The sequence below is a fragment of the Grammomys surdaster genome, unplaced genomic scaffold, assembly GCF_004785775.1.
Source record: "Grammomys surdaster isolate TR1022 unplaced genomic scaffold, NIH_TR_1.0 167, whole genome shotgun sequence".
Classification (NCBI taxonomy): Eukaryota; Metazoa; Chordata; class Mammalia; order Rodentia; family Muridae; genus Grammomys; species Grammomys surdaster.
Genome location: NW_021604615.1, coordinates 10,517,227 through 10,539,842, shown reverse-complemented (window position 1 = coordinate 10,539,842; position 22,616 = coordinate 10,517,227). Strand labels below are relative to the sequence as shown.

The window sequence follows — 22,616 nt, the reverse complement described above, 5'->3', positions numbered from 1 at the left end:
CCCTCTCCTGCTGCCTGTGGGTCCAAGTGTAGAACTCTTGGCTCCTTCTCCAGCATCATATCTACCTGCATGTGCTATGCTTTTCACCATGATAAAAATGCACTAAACCCCTAAACATGTAAACCAGCCCAAATTAAGTGTTTTTCTTTATAAGTGTTGCCATGGTCATGATGTCTCTTCACAGCAATAGAAACCCTAACTTAGTGATATCACTGATTATCAGCAAAAATTCTGTTTTAAGATATACAAAGCTGACATAGATTCTATGAGAAGACATTTTCAACAGGCATGGTGATATGTACCTGACATCTCAGCATTTGAAAGGCTGAAACAGAAGGGTTGATAGTTCTAGGCCAAGCTTGTATACAGAGCAATTGAACCTGCCTCAAAGAAAAAAAAAACTATAATAAATTCACAAACTTGAATTCATGTCTACTCATATTATACAGAACTCTTAAGTCTAAATGTTGTATTCTTTACAAAAGTGCTACATCTCATAAGCATTTGTCAGCTGAAAATATCATCAATCTAAAATGGCTGAGATACCTCTAACCTAGTACCAGCTGCCCACCCTCCTGATCTGTAGCAACTAGAAGCTTTTCAGCTTACCTAGAAGCTTTTTGTCTTACCCTATATCACCAGTCATGGGAAAACATCAAAATTAAATGCTCACAATTTGGGTCTTACTGAACGCACACTGGTTAAAACCTCATGAAACTCAAAGTTTCTATTTGAAACGCTGTCAATAGGGAACATTTGCGTTTATGATACAGCCTGGTTAACTTTTATTTTTCTTTTCAAAATTAAAAGATAGCCTTTTCTGTCCACATAGTGTAATGATGACCTACCCATGTATTGAATTGGTGTGTGCATGCGTAAGTGTGTTTATGTCCTAATTAGCTTGAAATGTCAATTTGACATAGCCTAGAGCAGTGATTTTCAACTTGTGGGTCACAACTTACTTTATGTAGAACAACCTTTTCATAGGTGTCCCCTAAGGCCATGTGCACATCATATATTTACATTATGATTCATAACAGTAGCAAAATTACAGTTATAACATAACAACAAAAAAACTTTTTATGGTCAGGGTCACCACAACAAGAGGAACTATACTAAAGGGCTTTGCCATTAGGAATGTTGAGAACCACTGGCCTAGACTTACCTGAGAAGAAAGATTGTTGAAGAATTACCTAGATCCAATTGTCCTGTGGATATGTCCATGAGGATCATCTTGGGTATTCATTGGTGTTGAATTGCCTAGCCCACTGTGGGTAGAACCATTCCCTGGGCAAGTGGTCATGGGACCACCACCACTGATAAGAAAGCTAGCTGAGCATAAGCACATGCAAATCTGTAAGCAGCACTCCTCCATGGTTTCTGGTTTGACTTCCTATTTTACTTCCTGCTCTCATTTCCCTCAATGATAAAATGCAACACAGAAGTGTAAGCCAAATAGATTCCTTGCTCCCCTATGTTGCTTTTGATCTGAGGATTTCATCATAACAATAGGATAAAGCTAGAATATTGTCCTCTGTCTTCCCTCTGCCAAATATTCCAATTTGAATCTCTCCACTTGGATCTACTTCCTTCTTCCCTCATTTTTTTTCTTATTAGGTTTATTGTAGTTTTGAGCTCTTCAGTCAGAGTAACATGCTCATGTTACTTTACGAATTGTAAAAGACTACAAGCTATGCCAGTGGCCATGAGAACAATTCTCAGTTGAGAGAAGTCCTTTGAAATCATCTGAGTTTCTAAGTTCTGCAAAGCTCCTGGTTATCCTATGGATATGTGTTTGATTTTAAAGCATGTGTCTGGCATGTGCTGTCCATAATTTTCACTTCTGAGATTCAACTGAACACAGTCTGAGTTTTTCTGCTGGGTTGTGAAGAACAGCCACAGTGTACTTCGAAGGCCTGATGGGCTATCTGCTCTCCTCTGCCTCACAGCATTCATTTTATGATCAGCAGTAGGTCAAGCCATTAAACTCTACTTTTTGGTCAAATTAGAACACTTATCTTCTTAATAGCTTTGTTTCATGGTCTTTGCTTCTTCTGACTAGATTCATGGGAATTAAAAAAAGTTCCTTTCAACATTCTAAATCAAATTGAAACTTTATGTATCAGTGCATTTTAAAAGTCCACATCTTAACATCAGAATGGACAGAAAATAGATTCATAGATAATAAATTATGAAATATTATAATGTGCTGGCTATTCCAACACAAATGGCCATATGCCCTTCAGATTTTTGAAAACCATTCTCACTTTATATCCAAGGAGATCAAGGAAACTGGCTGCTCATGGACCACCTTTAAATAAAATACCTCATCAGGTGTTTCCTGTCATGTATGATCTCAGTTGTAAGTGTGCCATCATTAGATAAGGATAAATGTTCTGCCAAAAAATCTTCCAAATAACTTTCTAGTCTCTTCTTCCTAGATGTTTCTGCCCCTAAAACATTGATTGGAATTTTTTTTGTCAATCTGTTATGTTTAAAAATATCCAATTTAAAAAATAATGAACATTTAATGAATTATCTGTTTTTGAGACCAAGTAACCTTATACACCCTGGTGGCCTCAAACATTCAATGCCTCTTCCTCATCCTCAGTGCTGGGCTTACAGGCTTGTTCTAACATCATGTCAAGTTTAACCAGTCCGTAGGTTTTCCTTTCTGTGTGCACAGAGTTTTTAGACATCAGTATATCTAGGTGAGTAACTTAGATAGCTCTATGGCTTTCAATCACTCCTGTGATGTAGACACTGAAAGCTTAACCTGAGATATAGTCCAGTCAAATATTACTCTTCCATCTCAATGTGCAAGGTAAAGAGCATCCTTACTAGCCTGATATAGACTGATATGATCATGTTTGGCTTAGACTCATTGCTGAAATCTACCTTGCCTGATGCTTGTTCTACCACTTTTATTTCATAGTTTGATTATTAGTTACATCTTTAAAACAAATAACCAGATAAACTAAAGAACTGAAAACCATCCTTACATACACTAAGGGTTTGCATTCTTAGTTTCTAATATACACAACTATGCAGGGATGCTAAGGCGTAGGGAAATCATGGCAGTGCTTCTTTCTACAAGCATCATGATCCTGTGGAATATCTTAGTCTCACCATAACTTGCCTTTCCTGAAATAATGATGTTTTTGTGTTTTGATATTAATTAGAAATAAAAGTCTATTTCCTGTGGTGATAGATATCAATGCTATCGTTTTTAGAGGATGAATTATATTTCAGTATTTAATTTAAGGAAGGGGAAAATGAAAGCCAAATAATATACAATAACTACATATAAATCAATGTATAATAGAATTATATTAAAAGGAAAAACATTGTACAGCATGCAGAAAGGGAGGTAATTCAGCTATTGAGGTTTGATATTACTCCTTATCATTTTAATCTCATATCTTTACAAATTTAATCACAGTAAATTTTCCTATTTCATTTTGAGTATTCTGTGTTATTGAAAACTTTGTTCTTGGCCTTGACTTTTGAAAACATAAATTATAACAAAACAATACTGTGCAAAATCATCACAAATTATACCTCCTGGTATTCCAATCTTTGATTATATATTTTCCTATAATACTTCATTGTATTTTTGAGTGAAATTTTAAAAATAAGGCTATATGCACCCAAGATGATCTTGCTAATCTTTAGAGTGTGGGTTCTAAATGTAGTTGTGAGCTCTTGTATGATGGCTCCTTGTATGTTTGGTAGTTTTATCGTCTATGAAAAACTTTAAATGGGTTGAAAATCTGTGTAATAAATACAACATATTGCTGGTTAATGCTAATTGTGTTTTATACTTTAAAAACAGCTATATAGGGAAAAATCTATGTCAACTTAGGAAAAATTTACGACCTAACTTATAGCCACCTCTGTCATATGCAATAGCTGTATTTCATGATGTGAAGCATGTCAACAAATTCATGTATCAGCCAAAACTCTCCAGCAGGGACTCAGATGAGCAATCCCACTAGGAAGGAATGGCACTTCAACTCCGTCCCTCTCTCAGGATAAGGGAAAGAGTCTCTGGATGGTCTAGGATGCATGGCTTGCAGCTCCTGATTCACAGAGAGATGCTAGAGAAAACTCTCTAGCATCTTGTAGAAGCTGCATTACCCACCTGTGCAGCTAGATCAGCCAGAGACTTAGGTGTGTGAGTGGTCATCAGCTTGAGGGCTCTCCTGAATATCAGCATAGAGAGTATCTATCTGTGGTTATGCTAAGCACATGCAACATCTTCTTTGATAGCATCTGCACTTTCTAAAACCTCCATGTCTAGAGCTAGGGGACCAGACCCAGTGTCCATGTGAGTGAGCCCCGGGTAGAGTCAGCCAACTATTGCTCTGCTGCTGACATTCAAGTTCATCCTTGCTTTGTTATCGCTTGTGTATTAGTGTGTGTAAAGTCCGAAGGGATGATGCAGCACAGCTGGCACAGTGTGGGTAGCTCTGCAGGAGGGCAATCAGTTGCTAGGAATGCTCAGTGGTGGGATGACTCTGCCAGACAGAGACTATCTGCCTCTGAAATTACTGGTGCCCCACCATCCGAGCCGCCTTCATCTGTGGCATGATATATTCATGTCAAGTTTCAGAGTGAGAGCAACATTACATGAAGACTTACCAGTCTCACCTGGAGAAGGCCTTCTCCTCTTTCTTGGAACACTGGAAGAAGGAAAGCCAGCATTTATATTCAGCCAGATCTTGAGTGTAAAAATAGAATGTTAATTAAATTCACAGTTACCTTTGTCTATGTTCCACATGATCTATCATCTGAATGTACCCATCTTATAAAACTCAAATCTTGTCAATAAAGAAAGGACATTGTATTCTATGAAACGCAATTCTTATATACTTTCTATCTATAGAATGATATGGCTACTTCGAGTTAATTACTCTGGTACTTTGGAGTTCAATAGTATAGGATAAATTTCTATTGCAATTTGTGAGTTCCTTAAATGTAGGGTGTTATAATCTAAGGAAAGGACCAGGATACAACATTTTATATAAATATTGGTCCTGTTAATATAAGATTGGACCAGCCATGAGATTCTTGTTGCTGGGTATGAGAACATAGAAGAGAAGAATGAGTTTGTTCTCATGTGTATTTTTTTCTCAGAAGGAATTCCTACATTGACAGACTTGTAAAGTTTTCAGAATGCATGAGAAAGATAAAAGAACACAATTCCAGGGTTTTCAGGCAACAGGAAACAGTTGTTTGGTTGTATCAGTATTAAAATTGTGTTCTTTATGCTAAATGTGGAACTGACAATTTTTTTCTAAGAAAAATTTCAATCCCTTCCATGACCCAAATGAATTGAGATACTGCATAAGAAGTAGCTTACAACTCTGATCTAACGCTGTTTAAACCCTTTTGGTCAAACAGCAAGAGGAAGCATGAAAACTTTTGTTTACTTCCACAGGAAGCAATGGGAAACAAAGTTCCTGCTACTGATAATAAAACATGTTTCTGACATTCCCTGATTCCCAGCATCTGTCTTTGTGTCCTTCTAGCGGTGGGCCTGGCTGCGTGCCAGGAACCTACTCTCCCGAGCAACGGCATCAAGATAGGAGACCGATACATGGTGAATGACGTACTGTCCTTCCAGTGTGAGCCCGGGTACACCTTGCAGGTAGGCATCCTTCTGGGAATGGGAGGGAGGCTCAGCATAGCCATCTATGTTGTTCATACCCAATGTTCATGCTCTAAGTCATGTTCATGTAGTCAGTTTGCCTTGCTCCTCTTAGTCTGTAAATGAGCAATCCATGGACATTGTAAAAACATTGTCATAGGAATCACCTTTTACATGCTGAAGCACCTCAGCAGACTGTCCCCATTTTATTTTTTTAACAATTATTTTCTTTCAAAGTTGTGTGTCCATAGTTATTCAGAGAAAACCCAAGGACCAAGGTTCAAGTAGCTATAAACCCCCTACGTGGCTCCTAGCGATGAGATATGCTGCTGAGAAGTGTCCTTTGTCTCATTTGCATTTTCCATGACTCCATTTAGCAAGCTACCACTAGAAACCTCTGCTATTCCCCCACAAAGAAATGTTCAGTGGCTTTTCAAGAAATTCTATAGACAAGTTTTGCTAGAAGTTTTTTATAGTTGTTTAATACAGTTATATAGAAGTCTCCAAACACACAACTATAAATGGACAAACAGCAAGATGAAAGCTGTTTCTGTTATCTCTTTCTTGTTTTAACAATGTGCTACAAACAGTAGTAGCCACAGCTAACCCTACCTATGTTTGTATTCTTCATGAAATTCATATCTCAGAGCAATTTCTCACAGGTTTATAATGGCATTGAATTTGATGTCTTCTTAAATGCTACCTCTAAGCTATGCTCTACACCTAACTTCATTGAACAGCTTGAGTAACAATCAAGAAAGAGGTAGGATAATATACAATGAAATAAGGACAGGCTATACAATTGGCCTCTTCACATATATGGGGTAAAGAACTATACCAAGAACCAGTGGACAGTACCTAGTGAAGGCTAGGTCATGACATAAGACTTCACATCAGTCCCTACAGACCCTGTAGCATGAGCTATGAGTTCTATGATTGGAGAAAATCTCTATTAAATCTCCCACATGTTTCAGTACATAGAGCATATAGATGTTAACATTATAAAAAATGCTATTGTTATATAAACAAGTAATTACATGTATCACTTTCATGAAGGTCAAACTATAGCTTAAAGCCCTTGGATCTTGCATGGCAGGGCATTAACCACATGGACTTCACACACAGTGGATTGTAGAATCTGAGTTTCCCCACAGGATCCTGTAACTTTGTGACAGAAAGGCATGTTTAACCAGGCACAGGGAGATTAATCAGGGTGGTTAAGACAAGTATTGTACTTGTATCTATTACAATAGAGAGAATCCCATGTCCTAGATCATGAGTTCCACATGAAAAAGCACTTTGGTCCATTTCCATGAGCTTTTTGTTTGATCTTTTTCCATTGGCTTTTGTTATAACTGACTGGGGCTACATCAATACATTCTGCTTTTCTCCCATGAAATCCACATTCCAACACTCTCTTCTCTTCTGATATCTGTGGGGTTTTGTGTGTGTGTTGAAGAAGTGCAGCTTCTGTTAGCTTCCATGTTTAGTGATAGTTTAAGACCTTGGAGAAGAAATCTTTCAAACACAGATTTCCTATAACATGGGATTGATACTCTTCCTAGACACACTAGACTGAAGGCTTATCAGGTTGCTTCCTAGCTCTGCTCTTCAAATGTAAGCCAGGCCATTGTCTTTACTATGGACAGCATTGAGCCTGGAGCTTGGGGGATGTTAACATCCCAACAACAGAAGTAGATGCTAACAAGTCTTCACTAACACATGAATTACCTTGCACATGTAGAACATACATCGTCCTGCAAATCACTGTTCCTAACACAGTTCCTGTATGACACAGAGTGAGACTAATGGTCATACAACGTTGTGCTAACACCATGGGCTGCTGTGAAATCCTGAATAGCTGAAGACCTAGCCAACATTGATGTGCTTTCATGCTCTTTTAAGACATAAAATTTCAAAAATTCCTCTTAGGATAAAACCTTGAAGATAAAGTCTTCAGGATCCTGCTTTGTATTTGATCTATTACACAAATTTTATTTGAAATCACTCATCCAATTTTTTTATGGAACTGTCCATAGCTGAATATGCTCTGATTTGTGATAAATGACCATTTTACTGGAGGTCTTCAATAAATATCTTTAAAGGGTTTTTGCACTTTATGCTTAGCCATAATTCAGGAAATTTATTAAATACAATTTAATGGGCCACAGGATATATAAACACACACACTTTGGCATCAGATTGTCTTCTTGAAAAACATATATTTTCAACTGGATGTGTTGGCACATGCTTTTAGTCCTAACACTTTTGGAGACTCGGGCAGAGGGATTTGAGTTTGAGGCTAGCAGGGGGCAACAGAGCAAAACCTTAACTTAAACCCAAACGTTGAAGTAAAGACAAGAGCTTAGCTGACATTTGATGAACAAATCTAAGAAACAAACTTATTTTTCCTTTAGAACTATTTTTTAAAATGCCAGTAAGAATGAAAATATAAATTAGTTTTTTTGTTTTGTTTTGTTTTTTTGTTTTTTTTATTGGATGATTTATTTACATTTCCTATGTTGTCCCCTTACCCCATCCCCCACCACCCCCTCGGAACCCCCAATCCCCTCGCCCCTCCTCCTTCTTCTCTGTGGATGTAACCTCTATTTACCCCCCCCACTCCCACCTCCCCACCCTCAAAATTCCCACCCCCTGGAGCGTCCAGGCTTCATGAGGTCAAGGATCTCATCTTCCACCTATGCCCAGCAGGGCTCTCCACTCTTACATATTCAGCTGAAGCCCTGGATCCCTCCCCAAGTGCTCCCAGGCTGGTGGTTTAGACCCTGGGAGCTGTGGTTGGTTGGTATTGTTGCTCTCCTCATGGTGCCGTATAAATTAGTTTTTTAACAGAATGATCAGCTCGAGGAGTCAACCCCCTTATCTTTATTGGCCATACTTATACATTTATGCTTCCTGAGTCCTTGGTGTGTAAAGTTTTGTCTCAATCCCCTAAGTGCCACTTTTAGGTAGTAGAGAAAAATGTATGATGAGATGAGGCAGAGGTGATCACAGGAAGGGAAAATTACAACAGAACACCACTGAAAGGTGCCACCAGAGCAGTGCTTCTCAACCTGTGGGCCACGACTCTTTGAGGTTGAATGACCCTTTCACAGGAGTCCACTATGACCATGTGCTTATCAGATATTTACATTAGGGTTCATAAGAGTAGAAAAATTATAATTATGACATAGCAACAAAAATAATTTTATGGTTGGAGGTCACCATGACATGAGGAACTGTATTAAAAGGTCATGGCATTAGGAAGGTTGAGAAGCACTGCTCTAGAGCTTAGAGAGAGTTCAGCACGGTATATCCCCAGAAATCTCTTCACTGCTGTTTGGCTTTTAGAAGACCAAGTTTTGAGCAGTGCTCTGTTTCGAGAATCACAAGACCCTGAGTTGGGAGGACTGACTTCACTACAGACAAGAATCTGCCTTCCACCAGGCAGGACATGCAAAGTTACTTGTTACACTGCAAAGGTTGGAGTGTACATGAATTTGTGGTTTCTGCACAGCCAAGAGAGTAACCCTAAGTGGGTTGGCAGCAAATTCTTGTTTACCATCCTCTCAGTTCCTACCATTTGTCCCCAATCACTCCTGCCTTTTAAGCCAAACACTGTGACATAGCTGCTGCTGAAAAAGTGAGACATACTTTATCTTATTATGTTTGTCCTCCTTTGGTATGGTGAAGAATTAGCCAAAATCCTGCCTCTTTAGATAGTCAAGATATTGTTAGTGAAAAGGATCTTGTCAGTGTTAATTGATACTTCCAAATGAGACTCATTTACAAGAGTTCAGTTGACAGTTTTTAAAGAGACAAAGAAGGTAAGATATTCCTACACATTTCATTCCTAAATACTCGGCTGAAATAACAAACAAGCTTCATGGTTTGCTTTTCAACAGGGCCGCTCACACATTTCTTGTATGCCAGGAACCGTACGTCGCTGGAACTATCCTTCCCCTTTGTGCATTGGTAAGTACACCTGCACAGACTTGCCAAGTAACCCTCATCCAGTGAGCTGGCTTCAATGTCTACCCTTCCACGTCCCACTCAAAGCACACACTGTCCCTCTCAAAAGCACACATTATTAGAGAGCACATTCACACAGGGCAAAGTCACAGGCATGCAATGAGCTCCTCCCTGTGGAATTCAGTAGTTCGGCTTTTGGAGGGACTTCGGATCAGGCTACACAGAGAAGCTCTGAGACTCCCAGCTCAGGGTGCCAAGCAGTTCAAATCCATGTCAAAATCCCAATTTATTAATTTATGAAGGAAGATGGTAACAGTACTGACAGGCTGAGCAGCCTTTCTGAACATGTTGTTAGCCTCGGGAGAGGTGTATTTGCAGAAGCACAGCTCAGAATTACAAGCAAGTCACTGGATCTCCAGAAACCAGTTTGTTTGTATTCCACATTGAAGGGTCCAGTGACAGCTATGTGTAAACACCCTTATTAGCACTGGAGAACCACTGCCTATTTTGTGGGGAAAAAAAACTATGCCTGAGGCTTAAAGCATCCCAGTGCAAACTGCAGGACAGGCATCCCCGCCCCAGAGCCATAGGATCAGCTTCTGCAGTTTGTGGGTTACACCTCAGACTTTCATAGCCCGCCCACCCAGTGTCTACTTTCTTTTCCTGTTCTTGCCCTAGAAACTGTGCTCAATTTTCCAACCACCCCCACCTCTCCTAGTTCACTGGGCCGCTGGTATGACAGAGATTGTGGCCAATAACAAACCCATCAGCACTAAATCTGTCCTTATATAAAATATTCTTAAGGTGTTTCTCATGCAGTTTTTAAACACAACTTTTGAGTTTTCCATACATTGCAGCCAGACAGCATGGAGGGAATTGGCTACTCTTGAGTTTGGAGTAAACCTTACCATTATCTGTCAGGTTCCTAGAAACCTTTAGCCTCTGCCCTTACACCTGAGATAGCTGTCTTTTCATGAGGTTTAGTACCGTTAACATCACTTACATCATCTTTCCACAACCCAGAGAACTGTAACGACTCCTATGCCTGGCTCATCACTCTATTCCTCAGACTAGCAATCTGAAATGAGGGCTATATCAGTGGCTGTCTAAGAACCTGGCTTGCTGTGACAGAGGCTCTCGGACACTTCCTGAGTCTATAAGGTCTTTCCACAGTGGTCTCAACCGTTGTCACATTCAGATCCCTGATGCCTGTACCACACTCAGACAGTCCATATTGTCTGGGACTGCTTTAGGAGAAAGCACCATCTGTGTCCACAAATTGAACAGCTTGAAATGTTGTGATGCATCCACTGGGATGGTCTCAGTTTCAGGATTTACTTTGTTGAGGACCATGATGATACTCTATCTTGGTCCCCCAAAGTCAACAAGGTGATAATTGTGTGTTTCATTGGCATGCTAATATCTCTGTTTCTCAAACAAGTCTTAACCATGCAATGAGTTCGAGAAATATACAGTTTAACTGGCAAATGGGACTCTGTAGAGAGGATAACATATGGCCCCAAATGTGGTGAACAAACAAAACTCAATGCTCTATAGCCTCCTTGGTCTGGAGAATAATTCCCATCTGTATTCACCCTCATATTCTCTTTCAAGGGAGCATTCTTCCTCAGAGGCCAGTATTTTATTTGTGACACACAAACATAAATTTCTCTATTAATATGCCTTCCACACTAAAAGCTCCTTTTATAAAATGGAAGTTTGTATCCCAGCCTTGGTATGGAAGAAGAAACAGAAGGATGTCAAGGAGCCTCCGATTCCTTACATAGATCACCCATCTTCTTGTGAGCAACCACATTCCACATACAGTGACTTAGATTCTTTCAACTCTGAAGTGGAACTGATTCCTAGCAGACATATTCAGATGAGGGCTTTTGTGTTTGCTCAGTGCTTCATAAGAAACTATTTTATTTGAATTTGTATAACTAACTTAGATTAGCAAGATACGTATGACTTTTACATGTTCTTTAATGAGAATATATGTATATGTATATATGTATATTCAGCAAATATTGAAGTACATCAACTTCTACAGTTTAGGGCAAGGCATGCAGAGAAATTCCCCATTGTCAGAACTCCCACACAACTGTAATGAGCCATGAAGGCTGACATAAGAAATCAAAGCGTTTTGTAGCTGTTAGTTCCAGGTTTATCTGAGCTGAAGAAGGTAGGTGTCTAGAAAGAGATAATATTTTATTCACTGGCTTCCTGGAAACCTCATGTCCTAATTCCTTATAACCACATTACGAATGGAGTCAAGGTGCAGAAGCCGCTTCCTAGAATTCATTGAAGACCCAGCTCTGTTGTCAGAGTTTAAGTAATGCTGACTGTTCTTAATATCACATAAAGTCCTGGAGGGACAGGCAGCTTGCCAAGGTCCCCAGCAGAGCTAGGCCAGCGGGGCTGCAGACTTTTTGCATTGTGGGGTTTTCAACAGTGTGTGACCTGCGACATGGACTAAAAATGTACTATTTGTGCTGGATCAGGAGGAATCTGCACAAAATGAGAAATATAAATTCAGAAAAATGCAGAGTCCCTGAGTTGTGTAGCAGGGATCAACCATCCTTTTGAAGCATAGCATCTGTTGATGACTCTCCACACAGACTGCTTGCAGGGCATGAGATGATGGACGAGAAAGAATGAGCAGGAGTGGGTCGGGGTAATAGTGTGAAAGAAATTCTACATCTTTGAAGTAGCTTCAGCCTGGGCATTATGGAACAGTGTAAGTCGGGGACTGGAGAAATGCCTCAGTGATTAAGAGCACTGGCTGCTCCTCCAAAGGGCCGGAGTTCAGCTCTTAGCACCCACATGGTGGCTTACAGACAGCTGTAATTACAGCTTTAAAGGGTCTAGCACCCTCTTCTGGCCTCTGCTATACATATCAAATACATATGTTGTACACAGACAAAATACTCGTATGCATAGTTATGTTTCTAGATGCACACTGGCAATGGGGTTCCTTCAATACTCCAAAGTAAGGTAGATGGGGTCACATCTTTAGGGAGTTCTGATCTGATATTAATCAAATGGCTCTTTTTATATGTACAAGGCTGGCCTGTGCTGATAGCTCTCACATCAACAGGAAGTCATCTTGTGCCCAGAGTCTAGATGTTCATGGCATACAGCACACTGTCCCTGTCCTCTGTTCAGGATGGATAACAATATTGAAGATGGCGCCTGTCATTCTAGCTTGGCTAGGTCTTGTTAATGATGACCATGTCAATCCTCCTCTGGTGGGCTGGGGATCTATAACAGATGCTCATATTTTATGACATTGCTTTATTTTGGTCACACTCAAAATCAGGAAAAGTTCCTTAGAAACCATTTGTTATCACTGGACACTCATCCTGTCTTTGTGGCCATTTCCCATTTTTCTGTTTATGTTCTCCCTGTGTCCTCCCTCATATCAACCTTCCTTGCAGCTAGAGGGTCCTATGTGGAGAAGTGCTTTGGTTTATTCCACCATTCTGGCATGATTTTAGCCCAGTGAAGTCCCAGGGACCACACGTAAGCAGAGTGTGCATTTCACACATGAGTCTCACCCACTGACAGCTTCCTGACAGGCTGCTCTCTAAGTTACAAACATACTGATTTTATCTGAGCTTGTGTCTAGAATCATATCAGCAGAAGATGTAAAGTTAGTTCTTGGATATAGAGAATGTTGAAACCCAAGTTTCAGTGGCCTATTTTAAACAACTAACCACAATCACAATGCTTGCCCTGTAAATATTTTCTCACATGAAATTTGCCCTTGATGGGTAAAGTTATCTAACCTTAATGATTGAAAATAATTTGAAAATTAAAAACAAAAAACCTACTGTGTATGCTTTCTGACAGAGGCTTCTGAAAACATGAGCTGAGTGCTTAGAAATTGTCTCTTTAGCTGGTCATAAATGGTCAAACGCAGGGGCTCCTGGTGAATCAGCCTTGTGGCTAATGCAAATATATTTATATTGTTATAAAATCTGTCCTGTTTCTTTACTGGCAAATATCAGACACAGTAGCACAGCATAGATACAGTTTCAATACAGACTTACTATTTTCATGATGTGGAATTTTCTGGAGTAAGTGGTTGCAGACAGCTATATTGTCCATTTAAAGGGACTCCAAGTACTAGGTAGGGATACTAAGGACAGTGTGACCCCAGAACCAGACAGAAGTGGACCATCCTGGAGAACAGAGGGGCTATCCCAGTTGTGAATCCTCAGGCCAATTACTCAGTCTTGTTGGCTTTATTTCCATCTGTCAGGTGAGGGCCATGTGAACCCCAGCCTTCATGACTGCTGTGGGGCTTCAGGGATGGTTCTCATTAGTTTACACACAGCAGGAGCATAAGTTCATTTGTTTATACACAGTAGGAGCATAATCAATCAGATAGTTGATAGGTAGCAATACTACCACAAATGGGAACCGTAAAGCCAAAGTCAACCTGATGTCTGTTTTAAATGCACTATTAAATCAGCTGACTTTTGCTAAGAGCCTATGGACCAGAAGGCAATTCCAGAAGAATCTTGATTCTCAAATATCCCACAGTGAGGAGGAAAACTGAATCCCTGGGTAACTAGCACACATGCCCTACATGCCAAACTGTTGTTAGATACCCCAAGGTCCTTGAGCTTTCTCTTCAATAGTGTGGTCCAGTAAACTGGGTTAAATTAGGTATCATTGCCGAGCATAAAACTCTACTAGATTCCTGTGGTCTTTTTTTTAACAGCCACCTGTGGTGGGACACTGACCAGCATGAGTGGAGTGATCCTGAGCCCAGGGTTTCCGGGCTCATACCCCAACAACTTGGACTGCACCTGGAAGATATCACTGCCCATTGGCTATGGTGAGTGGGCCAGGAATGATTCCACCTGGCTTAGTTGCCCTGAGTGACTGTGGTGATCCATTGACTTGTCTGCATCTTTAATTGGAATGTAGATTTCAGATTTAAGGAGAGCTTTAACAGAAGAACACTGAGAGCAGAAACTTTAAAAATCCATTCAACCATGTGATTCCCTTCAAGTAAAATTTAATTAGCTGAATGATGACATGACATGGCATCCATAAGTTATCAGTCTCCTCATTTACATCTCTGCCTAGTCTTGTCTGTCTCTAGAATTCAGAGATGGTGACTCTTGCTGGCAGTTTTTAGGGCTTCCTTCATGCTACGACACATATGAAATATAACATAAATTTGGAAATATAGCATCTTTTTCAAATTCTTTTATTTTTTATTGGTTATTTTATCTATTTACATTTCAAATGTTACCCCCATCCCTGGTTTCCTCTCCAAAACTCCCTATCCTATCCTCCTCCCCCCTGCTTCTATGAGAGTGATGCCCCCACCCACCCAATCACTCCCACCTCATTGCCCTAGCATTCCCGTATGCTGGGGCATTAAGCATCTTATTAACTTTTTTAGTTATATAACATGTTGGTTATTAGTTTATGAAATTTTAAGACATATTTAGCTATTAACTTTCAGTCTTTTGGATTATCCGCTTTACAAAATTAGTAGTTTTGTTTTAAACACTAAAATCTTACTATGCCCTGACTTGAGAAACACATGACCTTTCTAAAAGTCTCTAACTCCCATGCTAGCCTTCACCTCCCTTGTGTCTTCCTTCTCACTGTAGACCCTTCATCTGGCCTTCAGCTTCTCTCTTTCTTCGAAAACCACAATGTATTGTACCAAGGGAAGGACTTAATGGAAATCCCAAGTGGTAGGAACTGAGCACCTAGATACCAAGCACTTGTATGTAGAAGAGGAATGACTAGAAGCTATCCATAAACTGTTGTCCTAGAAGGTCGTAGAGTTTTCAAAGTATATTCCTCAAAGAGTTAGAACTATGATGCAGAGAGACAGTTCTAGAGAAGACATAACTGGCCAACTTGCTCATTAGAGAACACTGTGACCATGCAGTGGGATGAAGGCCCTGCCTGGCTTGAGCAGGTACATGACAGAAGACGTTGTCAGCTAGCATTTGGTTAGCTATACAAGGTAAGAGGAGGGCTTAGTGGGCAGTCCAAGAGGACCAGCATATGGAGTCTTGACCCAGGACTTATTTGGAGCCATAAAGAAGTCAAGTGGCAAAGACCAGGAAGGAGGACAAAGGCCTCAAGGAGTTGAGTGACTTTACCTTAGAAGACATCCCACTGTAGATAGAGCACCAATGGCAAGTCAAAGAAACAGTTCCACCCAAGTCCAATTTAGTGAATCAGTGAGTCGTTGGGATCACTTATGGGAATATGGTTGAGGGGTTACTTACAGATGCGTAGATGTCTCAAAAGAAGCTACTTCTCAAAAAGTCCCACCATAGAATGGAGAGCATCCTTGAAGTTCCCTGTACAACTTACAGGGAGCTTGGAAACCCAGAGTTCTCCTATCTACAGAAGTTTTTACTGCTTATGTATAATCTTGTGAAGGGCCTGTGTGAATCTTGTAATTTCAGGAACTTCCTGAGACATCTGAGTTTTATGGACTTCTAGAACCTTGTAAATTTCATTTACTTCAAGAGTATTTAAAAGGCCTTGAACCTCCATAGAAGAAGGTGTAATTTAATTCAGAGACCAACACTGTATCCCTTCCTATGGGTTTTATATCTTTTTGTTCCTTTCTGAACATCTTTCTTTGGGTCTTGAGATTGAAGGATTAGTGATATAGATGCCTAATTATTAGGTTGCTATATCACAATAGTCATTTAGTCTCAGGAGTTTGACCAGGTGGGAGTCTTTAGTCCATCTTTTATTATATAAAAAAGTTCACTTCTGTGAGTAATTGAAGCTAACAGCAATAGTAATATTTGTGTATAAACACAAATTATTAGAAGACAACTTGACAGACAAATCTCATCTGTTTAACACAACAGTAGCAGTTGCTTCTATAATGAAGTCTATGACCTCCTAGGCCTGATTTATAGTACCAGATTAAATTCCCTCCTATGGAATAGGTCTTCAATCCAATTGGAAAACAATTGATATCCATAACAGTTGGGCCCTGATTGCCCCAGAAGGCACAACTTGACTGGCATATTTCTACTGTAGAATGCAGGCTCTGAGCCAAACAGGACAGTTAGTGACAATTCTCCCCCAGCACCTCACATGGTACCCTCAAGTGTTGTGAAAGCCAGTCAGCAAGAATGGAGTTTTTAGTTCAGTCACAGTCTGATGTCCCCATGTCCTGAAGCTAAAATATGCAAGAGTTTGCAGCAATGACAGCTTCCTATCTACTTCTGGCATGCATCCAGCAGCATGGCCCATTAGGCCTTAGTGGCCTCCTTAGCCAAGAACATATAGGTAGGTAGCCTGCTGATAACACTAGAGTTTTTATTAATAATCATGGTTTTTTGGAGTGCCCTTTCCTACCCACAATTCTTCATTTAAACTCCTTGTCTTTGCTGTGTTTTTCAAGATGCTTTTGCAAACATGTAAGAAACTCTAAGGTTAGAATTATGTAATGATGACTTTTCCCCTTTTCCACTTCTCATGTCTGGTCTATAAAAGGACCATTTAAATGGTTTCTGTCTTAGCAACCACCTTCCCCATAGTTTGGGGCTAATTTCTTATTTTTCAATGCTGCTGTGTGTGCTGCTTTGCTGAAGTAGAATCTACTTAGACTCTCTGGGTCTGCTTTCTTGAGTATGTGTAAAGATAAGAGTTAAGAGAAGTTAAGAGAAATGCCACCTAGATATTCTTTTGTTTTTTGTTTGTTTTGTTTTTTATAATACCTTTCTTTATAAACAACTGTAGTGCAATGTAAGACAATGATATCCTAAATTATAAAATGGACCATCTGGTATAGTAAGGAAAGTATAAAAGGACCTTAGAATGTTTGTTACACACATAGCAGAGAAGCTAATACTCATAAATTCCACCAGCTAAAAATGAGAGCTTTGCTCCAAAGTCAGGGCCACATTACTATTTAAAGCTTTGTCAAAGTCACAAGGCAAATCCTTTGTGCAGTGGACTCCACATTTGTACTTGATCTTCAAAGCATAACTACGACCAGATGAAAGAGTGCTGTGTAAATTTCAGCAGAGATATACTCTTAGATTGGCTGTCTTGTTATATCCACAGAGTTTTAGAATATTCTATGAGATAATAAAAGGATGACTAGGCTGTATTTGTTCTAATCCCTTCAGTTGAGCTCTGTAATGTCAAACTGGAGGAAGTTCGTTAGAAATTAGATAAGGATACAATCCCACTTTAAGACAGATTAGAGCCAAGTTCTGTTTCATTTACTGATAGGTATTAGGTAGTGTGATATGTGGCTGGATACTTTATCCCTCTCAAAATGGTAATTTTCCTCACAATGTTATAATTGTTATTCCACTTTCTTTTCAAGCTTAATTCTGTAGGAGTGAAAAGCCACCTTTTCTCCACCCTCTGCTGTTTGGATGTTGGCCATTTTCTATGTAGTAGGCTCTTGATGTGGCTGTAGCCTTTGAATTTCTTCTGAATTTTTTTTTATCCTAGAATAACAGATTGAGTATCCCTTCCCAGCCTCCCAATGAGAAAGTTGTGTATCTGCCAAGATGATATAAGATGAAGCCCATACTTAATTTTAAAAAAATTCAAAGTTTGGCTTACTAATTGAAGATATTTCTTCTGTTCTAACTTCTGTCCCCTTGGCCTCTTTCTGAGGTTTTCCACCAGCCAGATTTTCTCAGTCATCCTTCGTTGTTGAGCCAAGTTGAACACATTTAATACAAACTCATTTTCTCTAAGAAGCAGCAGAGTGCATTTGAGTCGTTGGGTGATTGGCTCTGCTCTAGCTTGCATCGTGATAATCCACAGGAAAGAAGGACATTGTTAATCTGAGCTGGCTATAAACCTTACAGCGACCTTCCTTGTGTGACAGTGGACATAGCTGATGCTGCCGAGTCCCTGTGCTCACCTATAGAGATAAAATGACATTAAGCATTGACTCTCTTAGTGATTTTGAGAGAGAAGTTGGCAAAGAATTCGGACAGGGTAATTGGCCTTATGCCAAGTTAACTAGAAACACAATAGTTTGATATGTTTCCTTCCTGCAAGTTTTCTTTGAAATGCTTTAAATTTTTAGAATTGTTTGTTTCTTTATAACCCACAACTCCTTCTTTAGCTTCCTTTCATAACCCTTTCCTCACCTGACTTTTTATGAGCCTCTGCCTTGGAGACACCATTTTCTCTGTATCTAATCTTACATAGAATAGCTCATGTAAGCACCTGATTTAACTTTTCAACATGAAAAATTTTTTACCATCAAAATCAAGAGGGAATGAGACTAACTCAGTGACAGAGTACTGGTCTAGTATGTAGGACACCCCTGGTTTGATCTCTAGAACCACATTATGGGAAGGGGAAAAAGGACAAGAAAGAAAATTTTCTCTTATTTTATTACTAAGGTTCATAATTTAGGTTTTCATTTAATATTGACTTCTCTTTAGATAAAACCATGATTGGCGTGCCATGTATGAGAGCAGCCTTATGTTTTTCTTATAATCATTGATGTAGGGATGTTTCCTTAAGTTGCCATTCTAAGAATGATGTCTGTGATTCACTGTGATATGATGCTAGCATATACTTCTGCATGAAAGAAATTGATTAATGGGTATGAATTTTGCAGACACAGATCACCCAGAGTTAACCTGAGATATGTCTTCAAAGATACAGTATTTCTTCTACTGTGCTCCCCTGGCTTTCAGAAATGAAGTGATAATCCCTCTATTTACCCTTGATTTGGGGCACATTATCATAAGCTTTCTGAGGATGGTATGTTTTCTCATAGGTGCACATATCCAATTTCTAAATTTCTCAACTGAAGCCAACCATGACTACCTGGAGATCCAGAATGGCCCTTACCACAGCAGTCCAATGATGGGCCAGTTCAGTGGCCCTGACCTTCCTGCATCTCTGCTGAGCACCACACACGAAACCCTCATCCGTTTCTATAGTGACCACTCACAGAACCGGCAAGGATTTAAACTCAGTTACCAAGGTAAGCAACAAAATGAATGAATCTACAGATGCTTCTTTTACTGCATTTAATCCTAAATCTCTTCGATCAGTTAAAACCTCATGAAGCCAAATTGATTCCCAAAGCATTGTTGGACTCTGACTTGTGGTGTATCCTGGAATATGGGGCTAAGAAAACAGAAAAGTTATTAGCCACATGAAGACATTGTGCAGGCTCTACTCTCAGCCTTATCTCCTCTGCCCTCTCTTCCTTGTGATCATACACCTCCCGTCACAGGGCCTTCTCTTCTATCACTTCTCCCTTATAGCCCTTTAGGACATTGACTGGACCAGAAGAATCCAACAATATCAAAGATAATACAGGCAGCCCCAGACACTTGCACCTTCTTGGCTCAGCATCATGGACTCTACTCTGTTTGAACCTTGCTAGGTACATCAGTGTCTCAGTCATTGTTCTATCACTGTAAAGAGACATCATTGCCAAGGCAACTCTTATAAAAGAAGACATTTAATCGGGGCTTTCTTTAAGTTTCAGAGGTTTTATCTATTATCATCATGGCACAAAGCATGGTGACACAGGCAGACATGGTCCTGGAGAAATAGCTCTACATCCTAATCCACAGGCAGGAGGAAGAGAGAGCATGACTGGGCCTAGCATGGGCTTTTGAAACCTCAAAGCCCATGCCCAGTGACATACTTCCTCCAACAAGGCTATATCTATTCCAACAAGGCCACATCTCCTGGTCCCTATAATCCTTTTAAACAATTATACTTCCTGGTGACTAAGTATTCAAGTATGTGAGTCTATGGAGAACATCCTTATTCAAACCACCACACCCAGGAAAAAGAAACAGTTCAGAAGCAAATCATTCTCCTCTCTCACTACTCCAAACACAAAATCATGGAGAAAATTCCCCTCAGTTAATTCCAAATCACCTTTCAATTGTCAGAAACCTTGGCATTTATATTACGCCTGAATAATTTTGTTGGCCTTCCTCCAAATACTGTTGAATCAAATGAAGTTGAAAATTCTCATGGTTGACCCGTTTGTACCCCCCTTTGTTTTACAAACAGACCTCAGAAACAGGACTTTGGCATTTTATCACGGTGACACACATGCTGAAATTTAGGGTTGCCTATCTGATGGTGTTCCTTACATTGCTATCTAAAATGTTAACACAGAGTCTCAAAATTGGGGTCTCTGAAAAGAGGAATCCAGTTAGGAGGAAATAGAGGGAGCTATCCTTTTCACTCTCCTTCAGTGATTGCTGTAGAACTCAGATCATGGGCACTGTATAGAAGAGCTGCGTCTCAGCTATCATCCAGCTATGGTTGACTTCCTTAGAGTGAGGTGGGTTTAATCTAAACCTTTCCATGTGTATAGGTCATTAGTGCTACCCCCATCAGGACTCAGGTTCACTGCTCCTGCTTGACTAAGTATAGAGTTATGCTTTGCTGATACCTTGAGTCCTTTAGAAAGGAATCTTCAATAGTTTGTTGTCATGGCTGTCGGATGAGCCTGGGACCCCAAGTGACTTCAGGATTAAGAACTGGCATGCCAGTGGAGAAGTGTCTTACTTTAAGTGTCTGAAATTTGGAGTAGTTTTTATTTTTGTCTTGTTTTGTACTGACTGAAAACTAGACTAAGCCAAGAGACGTTCTGGGTCTTCTCAAACTCTGGAATCAATTGCCTATGCATAGGTTTAATAAGGATCCTATTAGAAGGAACAGTGTGGGAGAGCGATGGCCACTGCAGATCTGCTCCATTCTCCAGTCGTACCTGGTTCATGCCGGTCCCCAGTGTGCCATGTGAATACTGTACTTGGTGATGTTTCCTCCCCAGTACTAAAGAACCTGTATTCTACTGTCTGTGCTCTGAAGGGAAGTCCCTGCACTATTGGGGCTCTTCTTCATTAGGTTTGGTTCTATGCTGTTGACTGCCCATTAAATGAAGTCTATTTCAGTCTCTGCTTATTGCAGACAACACAGCCTGCCTACCCAATCCCTGCCAGTGCAGGTGACGGCATGGATCCTGTCTGTCTTGTCCTGGCAATATTTGGTTCCATACTGCGTTCCTTTCTAGATTTTGGTAAAGTAGCAGTTTGTAGGGAAAATTCCAATTCCCTGTTTAGATTCTTACTCTTACTAGTAATTAGGAAAGGGATTCTGAAGGAAGTTCAGTGATAATTGTATTAGACTTTAAAACAGAACTAACCGAGCAGGCAAAGTGCAAGCATTGCCAACTGCCAGGGAGAGGGAAAGGAGGGAGGAGAGCGATGGTCTTTAAAATCAGCCACATGGTGGTCTGAAAGTAGCCTCAAAGAAAGAATAAGAAAGTTTATAATACCAGTCAAAGCAGACCCAGGCTTTGGAAAGAGAAGAAAATTTAAAAAAGAAGAAGATCTAGACTTTGGAAAGTAAAGAAACTTTAAAAAGAAAACGTTCATGCTTTAAGTAATTCAGAAAGACAGGCCAGTTTTGCAGATACAGATAGAAGTGTGTCCATCAGTACTATGATTAAGGACAGAGCTTCTCAGGAGAATGGATACATCATTTCATTAAAGAAATAATCATTCCCCTCATCTCTTAAGCATGGGTTTATGTGAACCAACCTTCCTGCGGGGTTGGTCTTTTCATCTGGTGTTTTCATCAGTAATTGATAGGCCTAGTTAGATTAACTCTTAGTTTACTTTCATGGCTATTGAGGAAGACAGTGGAAAGTAATGCTTTAATCTTGAGAGCAAATCAGAAAGTAGTATCTCCAGACCCAGAGCCAGAAGGAGATTTTATTCTTTTGACCAGAATCCAATTCTAAAGGTATTTCCTGGAAGCCATAGTATCAAAACTAGAGTTTTCTGTCATACCCTTACATGTAGCCTCTAGATAAGAATATTGATTTTAAAAAGGCAAACCCAGACGTCCTTTCTAGTGTATCGGACCTCTGGCCAGGGCAGAACGAAAGGCTTTGGTTTAAGCACTTCTGAAATCGATCTCTCTCTCTCTCTCTCTCTCTCTCTCTCTCTCTCTCTCT

At 39.9% G+C, this 22,616-nt stretch overlaps 1 protein-coding gene across 1 annotated transcript in view; it reads left to right on the top strand.

The window, feature by feature from the left end:
- Csmd1 (CUB and Sushi multiple domains 1) overlaps positions 1-22,616 on the top strand; it is a 1,525,237-nt gene that overhangs the window by 1,381,482 nt on the left and 121,139 nt on the right. Inside the window, exons 38-41 of the mRNA XM_028766288.1 lie at positions 5,535-5,653; positions 9,559-9,628; positions 14,358-14,474; positions 19,398-19,607. Coding sequence (XP_028622121.1) covers positions 5,535-5,653; positions 9,559-9,628; positions 14,358-14,474; positions 19,398-19,607 — 516 coding nt within the window. The remainder of the gene's footprint in view (positions 1-5,534; positions 5,654-9,558; positions 9,629-14,357; positions 14,475-19,397; positions 19,608-22,616) is intronic.